The sequence below is a fragment of the Lynx rufus genome, unplaced genomic scaffold (assembly GCF_022079265.1).
Source record: "Lynx rufus isolate CCGP_SWC_20201006 ecotype Redwood Valley unplaced genomic scaffold, mLynRuf1.p SCAF_2, whole genome shotgun sequence".
NCBI classification, from domain to species: domain Eukaryota; kingdom Metazoa; phylum Chordata; class Mammalia; order Carnivora; family Felidae; genus Lynx; species Lynx rufus.
Genome location: NW_025814834.1, coordinates 94,717,266 through 94,725,760, shown reverse-complemented (window position 1 = coordinate 94,725,760; position 8,495 = coordinate 94,717,266). Strand labels below are relative to the sequence as shown.

The window sequence follows — 8,495 nt, the reverse complement described above, 5'->3', positions numbered from 1 at the left end:
GGAACTTAAGTTTTTATCATTGATTCAAGTCCATGCGAAAAATAGGATTGATGCCACTTACTCCAGGAGACCATCCGGGTCCTTCCCTTTCTCTCTGCCACGCCCTATACGTGGCTCTTTGGTTTTACCCAAACCAATATGTTATGGTCATCTATCTATCTATCTATCTATTTATTTTTATTTGAGAGAGAGAGAGAGAGAGAGAGAGAGAGAGAGAGTGAGAGCACATGTGTGCGAGCAGGGGAGAGGGACAGAGGGGAGAGAGAGAATCCCAAGCAGGCTCCACACTCAGTGCAGAGCTAGATTCGGGGCTTGATCCCACAGCCCCGGGATCATGACCTGAGATGAAATCAAGAGTCAGGTGCTCAACCAACTGAGCCACCAAGGCTCCCCTATGGTCACCCATTTTTATATTAGTCTTTCCCACTGACTAGAGTTTAAGCTTTCTAAGGGCTTTTCTTAATCCCACTATCCACGTTTGGCCACGTCATCACACACTTCTGAAGCACTTAGAATTTCCCCTTTTGTTACATTCATCCTTACTCACAATCACTTGTTCAGTGTCTGCCTTCCTCTTTAGATTGTGTAGTCACAAAGACACAGTTCATGTCTCATTGCCCCACTGTATCAATGCCAGGTATGTATGCCTAGCTCATAGTAGATGAGCAATAAACATTTGATAAAGGCTATGAATCATTCTCACATTGTTTAATCCTAACATTAGAAATTAGATTGTGTAGTCACAAAGACAGGGTTCTTGTCTCATTGCCTCACTGTATCAATGCCAGGTATGTATGCCTAGCTCATAGTAGATGAGCAATGAACATTTGATAAAGGCTATGAATCATTCTCACATTGTTTAATCCTAACATTAGAAATAAAGACATCACTCTACTGAAATAATTTACATTGACTGAATTTTTAAAATGTTTTTTATTTAGAGAGAGAGAGAGAACATGTGCACATGCACACGTGGGGAAAGGGTAGAGAGAGAGGGGAACAGAGGATTCGAAGTGGGCTCCTCAGACAGCAGTGAGCCCGATGCAGGGCTTGAACCCACAAACTGTGAGATCATGACCCAAGCCGAAGTTGGCCGTTCAACTGACTGAGCCACCCAGGCACCCCTAGGTTGATTGAATTTTAAGAAACCCACTTAAAGTTGATGTTGAAGATCAACTCTAATTCTTCTTGAGAAATGGTGTCCTATATAAGCAGCAATGGTCTGTAATCAGCATTATGTTTCAGTTTATTATAACACTATATGAGAGGCCTGATTGGAAAAAAGTAAATACAAATTGGAGTTCAATGTTAACTATTTTCAGATAAAATATTTATAGGAAAGAGGTATATTCAGATGTACCACCTTAATCCTGCAAAGACTGTCAGTTGCTGAGGGGGAAACTCAATCGATGTAGAATGTGTACTATAATAACATATGCAACTTAAAAAAAAAAGTATAAGCCTTTAGCTAACAGTTATCAGAGACTGTGCAACTCCAGAAAGTATTAAATATGGATCGTTTTTCTTTATTTAAAAAAAAAAAGATTTCATTTTTAAGTAATCTCTACACACAAGGTGGGGCTCAAGCTCACCACCCCAACATCAAGAATCACATGCTCCACGGACTGAGCCAGGCAGGTGCTCTGGATCAGTTTTCATTTTAATGGCACACAACCACAAGACGCCATATCTTGATTATAGAACATTCTCACATAAAATTGTAAACAAAAGCATTATCTATCCTCTTTTGTATTACCATGGAAAGTAGCTGGAAAATGAATCATATATTCTGTGCTTTTAAGTTACTTTAGAAAGCAGCTGTGGCAATAGCACAGCCAGTATTCTGAGGTTTTGGAACGCTCTCTGGCCAACGACTAAGAAATTGCGGGACGCCTGCATTCTACCAGCACCTCCCCTCAGGTACAACGGCTGTATGGCCGTTGGGGTTTTTACCCTGTCTCTTCAGGGTTGGGCTGATAAGTTCAGCAGAAGTCAAAGCCTTGCTGTAAATCCCTACAAAGTCCATGTAGGTCCATACAGAAAAACACCTTCCCGTATCACACGATGACCACTAATTATAAAAATTACATCGTCCACAATTAGGGTTCCACTCGAGGCGGGGACGACTTCCTCCATATTTAAGGTCTCAATGAGGTGGCGATTAGCATCTTCACGACAGTGAGCACCACTTCTCCTCCCCTTTCCCAGATTGGAAAAAGGCTCTCACTGCTGTCCCCTTTAGCCGTGCCCCGGAAACCACCGTTACATTTTCCAATTATGAAGAAAAACAAGCCTATGAAGACTACAATTCCCGTCATGCCTCTTGTAGGCGCCGTCAACGCGCCGTAGCGGTTATTCATCTTTCCCACTTCCGGAATTGCAGGGTCTGAGGCCTAGCGGTCGCGCGCACGCACCTTTTTGCCAACAAGACAAGGCACTCGGGCCCTGTGCCGACGGCGACGTGTGGCGTCACGTGGCGCAGGGTGCGCCTGGTCCGCGCGCTTGCGCGCGTCCCAGGGGACCGCTGACGGGCTAGCGTGCCTGCGCGGAGGCGGGGGACAGAGCAGCTGGGGCTGCGGGGGCCGCGGGGCCAGACGAAAGAGAGGGCGGGGCCAGCTCCCGGACCGCGGCGACAACACACCGAACAAGCGCCTGGGCCCGAGGAGAGCGATGTTGTGGTTCCAGGGCGCCATTCCGGCCGCCATCGCGTCGGCCAAGAGGAGCGGAGCGGTCTTCGTGGTATTCGTGGCAGGTGAAGGGGGCGGGGGCCCGAGTTGTGGCCGGACACCCCACCGGCCTACCTCCAATCCTAGGGTTCCCCAGCCTTTCCTCCGTGCTCTCGACAGGCCCTGGCTGCCGTGCCTGTTTTCTCAGCGCCTCCCCCTTCCGTTTGGGGCACGCCGGGCCTGGCTAGGCCTCCAGCTCCTGCTTCTCCCGGCACCCCGGCCGGAGGCACCGTCCCCGCCTCGCCCCCAAAACGCGCTGAGCCCCGCCCACAGGTCTGCGCGGGTCTCTGCAGCCCACCCTCGCTGCGCCTCTCGCCGCGCCCCCTGACGAGTTGGCGCAGATAGACCCCAGCACCTCCCTCTCGGGCACCCTGGGACCCCTTCTGTCACCTAGGACCCACTTCGGGATGCTTCAACGCTTGTGTAGTTCCTAAGTGTTCAGGTGGGAATAGAGAGACAGGCCTTTCGACAGGCATTTGGGTTCGTAATTAATTGTGGACTGTCAGGAAGAAAGCTGTGTCATCGGTAAGCAACAAAGAGAAGCCACCTGATGTTTTCGGTTACTGGCGGTCGTACGCTCCTGAGACGCAAACTTTTGAGCTTTACATAGGTTGGATTTTTTTTTTTTTAATTCTAATGTGGAATATTTGGTTTGTTGCAAGTTGATTTTTTTTGTACCATTTGTTTAGAATAAGTAGATGTTCGGTGCTTGGTTCGTCTAATATCCACAGTTTCGAGAACGTGAGCTAACTCATTTATCATGTGTTACTCTGGGTTATTTTGCTCAGTATATTATTACTACCCTATTTTATTACAGAAATCTTCTAGATTTACAGTAAACCTATGCCTTTGTGGTTTTGCTGATTCTCATTACATGAACCAAGTTAGTGTTTGTGACCATTTGAACTATATTATTTTAACTATTTGTGTTTAATAACGGTATGCTCAAATTATTAACTTATGACTTGGAGAGACTAGATAATAGCTCTATCACTTTATGCAGCACAATAAAAAACAAAGGCTAAAATATGAATTTCACTTAACATTAAATTTGAAATTTATAATTGTTTTAAATTATGCCAGATTTTTAGCTTAGTGGTGTTAATTAGAAGAGTTTGAGTAGTTTAGATCCTCTTATGCAGTTTTAGAGTTTATAGTCCACATACATAAGTGCTGTGATACTGTAAGGAAAAAAAGTGGGTTAAAAAGGAAAGAAGAATTAAATGATACTTAGCTGTGCTTATTAAGAGTACAGTAATAGTTTTGGGGTGCCTGGGTGGCTCAGTCACTTAAGCGTCAGACTCTTGATTTTGGCCCAAGTGGTGATCTCAGGGTCGGTGGGATCCAGCCCCAAGTCAGGGTCTGTGCTGACAGCACGGGGATTCTGTCTGTCTGTCTGTCTCTCTCTCTCTCTCTCTCCTTCCCTCCCTCCCTCTCTCCCCCTCCCCCACTCATGCTCTTTTTCTCTCTGTCAAAATAAACTTGTTTTAAAAAGTGTACATTAATAGTTTTATGACATTTAAGTTGTGTTTTTCACATAAAATCTCGGTTGATTTTTGTGATAAGTAGAATAGGTTTTATTTTACCCATTTTATAGATGAGGAAATTTATGTCCACAGTGGTTAAGTGACATGGGTCACATAGCAGGGTCACAAAAAATATTTGTCTTGTCCTGACAAATTTTTTTAGCAGCTTCAAAAAAAGTCTTATTTTTTTTTTAAGTTTTTTTATTTATTTTGAGAGAGGGAGCAGGGGAGGACCAGAAAAAGAAGGGGAAAGAGAGAATCCTAAGTGGGCTCCAACTCCCAAACCTCGGAATCATGACCTGAGCTGAAGTCGGTCCCTTAACCGACTGAGCCATCCCGGTGCCCCAAAAATCGTTTATTTCTTGAGAAAAACTGAACAACTGTACACTTCATGTATTTTTGAAATTGGTGTCATAGTCAGGAAATTTAGGATTATAGTAGTCATTTTTTAAACAAAAAACACAATTGAAGATGTCTAAATGTTCCTAGGAGGCACTTTTGGGCTGATCAGTTAATTTGAAATAAATGCTAGATTTAATTAACAAACATATGGAAACAGTAGTGCTAATTATTACAATAGTAAAATAAAGTTAGAGATCTTTGGGGCTTTGTGTGTAAATATACATTCTTCAATTAACTTTTTACTGATGAGCATGTGTTACTTTTAGGATATCAACGACTCTGATGAATGTTTGTTGAATGTTTTCAGGAAGACCATTAGTCTGTCAAAGGAGTTTGTCCCTTGACCCGTTCAAAATACTGTTGGCTTTTGTAGAGTTTTAGAAAGTTAATCTCCAGCACTAGGCAGAATTAGTTTCACTCCAGGAATACATAGACAGGGGTCATGAAACTCCCAACACTTACGTGTTGCCTAGAGCTTTGTTCATAACATCGAAGGATATAACCAGAACTCATGATTTTCTTAGGTGGGAGACCTCAACAACAATAAACCAACTTAGTAGAAAATTAAAAAGATGTCTTTATGGCTGAAAGAAGTGGTCTTAAGGGTGTACTTTGGTTCATGTAAACCCCTCGAGTGGGAAGCACTTTAGGCAAGTTCTTTATATTTAGTGAAATTTTCATGGATGAATTAAAGAAAATTGTGGGATTGAGACTGGAGAGATTACTACCAGTTCAGACAAGAGCAAGTATTTTCAAAGTATTATGACTATGCAAATTGAAAGTAATAAAACTGAAAAAGATTTTGATTCTATTCTTGGGAAGGTAGAATATTCTGACAAGGATCCTGAAGCAAAGGTGTCAGTTCACAGAGTAGTGTTGCTAGTGGGCTAAAATTTTCATGATGGACACTATTTACTGCCTTTTTTGGTTAAAATAGACCACAAAAGCTTTTAGATTTTGACTAGTTGATGTTTTCTGGGTTGGAATTCCTGGCTGTACTAGGAAAACACACAATTGAAGATGTCTAAATGTTCCTAGGAGGCACTTTTGGGCTAATCAGTTAATTTGAAGTAAATGCTAGATTTAATTAACAAACATATGGAAACAGTAGTACTAATTATTACAATAGTAAGAGATCTCTTTGTTTCTGAGATTGTATTTTTTTTTTTAGATTTTTTTATTTTTAAGTAATCTGTACACCCAGGTGGGACTTGAATTCACAACCTCAAGATCAAGAGCCACATGCTCTACCAACTGAGCCAGCCAGGCACCCTTGTATTGTTCTTTTCAAGTGCTTTTATTTTGGATACTGCTGAATACTACCATGGATACAGCGTTTTTTGCTAAAATTTTAGGCTGATCTAACTCCATAGCATGGTTTATATACTTCTTTTTTTTTTTTTTTTTTTTTTTTAAAGCTTTTATTTTTTTTTTTTTAATTTTTTTTTTTTTTTCAACGTTTATTTATTTTTGGGACAGAGAGAGACAGAGCATGAACGGGGGAGGGGCAGAGAGAGAGGGAGACACAGAATCGGAAACAGGCTCCAAGCCATCAGCCCAGAGCCCGACGCGGGGCTCGAACTCACAGACCGCGAGATCGTGACCTGGCTGAAGTCGGACGCTTAACCGACTGCGCCACCCAGGCGCCCCTATACTTCTTAATAATAAGAAACTAAAGATACTGAAGTTGGCAATTAATAATCTTGCTCCGTAGAGTTAATATAGTTCTTAGTGAGTTAAGTAATTCCATTCATCCTTACATCTCTGTTGGTCAAGCAGCTGTTGCTGCCACTAGGCTGAATTATGGACAGACATTGCTAGTGGGGATGTGATATTTGGGACCCTACCTACATGGTACAACATAATGAAAAGTACCAATCTCAGAAGTAGCAAGCGAATCTATACTTGTAGCTACCCACTTGACATCCCCACTTAGATGCCTCACAGGATTCTCAAGCTTAAAAGTATATTTACTGCCTGAACCTGTTTTTCTCCCCGCCCCAGTTTTCTACATTTTAGTAAATGACACCACTTTTACATCCAGGTGGATAAACCGAAGTGTGGAGTCACCTTTGACTCTCAACTCTTTAGTCTCCTGTCTGGCTTTCCCTTTTGTTCATGACATTCCCAGTCACACAGACCTTTTCCTACACATAAAATCCGGCTTAGTGAACTCTGCATGGCTTAATTTTTTCATCCTTTAGGTCTTACCTTAAATGTTGCCCCAGAGAAGCCTTCCCTGACCAATCTAAAAGGGTCTTACTATTTTCTTTCCTAGATCTGTTCTTTTTTTAATAGTATTTATTACTATAGTTATAATTGTTTACTAAACAAGTACTTTTTTTAATTTTAATGTTTTTAAGTTTATTTATTTTGAGAGAGAGACAGCATGAGTGGGCAGAGAGAGAAGAAAACAGAATCTCAAGCAGGCTTCACACTGTCAGCACAGAGCCTGATGCAAGGCTCGAACTCATGAAGCTGTGAGATCATGACCCGAGCCGAAACTGAGTGGGATGCTTAACCGACTCAGCCACCCAGGCGCGCCAACAAGTACATTTTTTGTACTGTTAGATTTTTAAGCTCCAGGGCAAACAATGTTTCCTTTGTTTCATATTTAGATTATAGCCAATATAATAGGACAATAAGAATGGAATAAAATAGTGAACGTATGAAAGAATGAATGAAAAGGATCTCTCATGCCTCACAGCCTTCTCTAAGACATGTTTGTAGTAAGAATGTTGCCGTATAGTTATTTTCTAGGTTGATAATTTTGTCATTTATTTGGAATTTTACATTTCCTCACCCCATAGTGTTTGAAGATGTGCTCTGAACGATGTCACTACAAATGATAATTTTCCCAGTTTGGTTCCTCAATATCTGGAAGACTGTTACTGGCATTCTTTTTGGTCCTAGTCTGTAGGTGCATTCTAGTCCCTGTTTACTTTTCTATGACCAGATTTCTCAAGCTCCTGTTCCTAGATCCCATTTCACATAGAATATACTCAAATGTGCAGCATTAGTCAATTATTGTAGGTATGCCAAGATACTTACTGTACCAGAAATTTAGCTGTTTGTTCCACAAAACACTTATTGAGGCCCTGCTGTATCCCAAGTACTTGACATATGCCAAGTTGTATTGTAGGCATTTGAATTATGTTAGTAAACAAAAGGAAAACAATCCTTGCCCTCTTGGAACCTGCATTCTAGTTGAGGGAAACAGACAGTAAACATAATAAGTAAAACATATAGTTTATCAGAAGGTGATAAGTATTACAGGGAAAAAGAGACCAGGAAATTAGGGAGCTTTGGGAAGGTTTGAAGGCTGTCATTTTATTTAATTTATTATTAATATTTTATTTATTTATTTAAAAAAAAATTTTAACGTTTTATTTATTTTTGAGACAGGGAGAGACAGCATGAACAGGGGAGGGTCAGAGAGAGGGCGACACAGAATCTGAAACAGGCTCCAGGCTCTGAGCTGTCAGCACAGAGCCCGACGCGGGGCTGGAACTCACGGACCGCGAGATCATGATCTGAGCCGAAGTCGGCTGCTTAACCGACTAAGCCACCCAGGCGCCCCATTATTATTATTTTAAAGTAAACTCTAGGCCCAGTGTGGGGCTTGAACTCATGACCCTGAGATCAAGAGTTGCATGCTCTATTGACTGAGCCAACCAGGAGCCCATAAAAGCTGTCATGTTTTGTTTTGTTTTTTTAAAGTAGGCTCTATGCCCAATGTGGGGCTTGAACTCATGACCATGAGATCAAGAGTCATGTGCTCCACCAGCTAAACCAGTCAGGTACCCCTAAAAGCTGTCACTTTATTATTTTGTATTTTATT

General features: G+C 41.8%; 1 protein-coding gene across 1 annotated transcript in view; it reads left to right on the top strand.

Moving 5' to 3' along the window:
- Nucleotides 1–2,604: 2,604 nt before the first annotated feature.
- The window catches only part of UBXN4 (UBX domain protein 4), a 43,284-nt gene continuing 37,393 nt past the window's right edge, over nt 2,605–8,495 (top strand). The window contains exon 1 of the mRNA XM_047083381.1: nt 2,605–2,752. Within this exon, the coding sequence (XP_046939337.1) occupies nt 2,671–2,752 (82 nt within the window). The 5' untranslated portion in view covers nt 2,605–2,670. The remainder of the gene's footprint in view (nt 2,753–8,495) is intronic.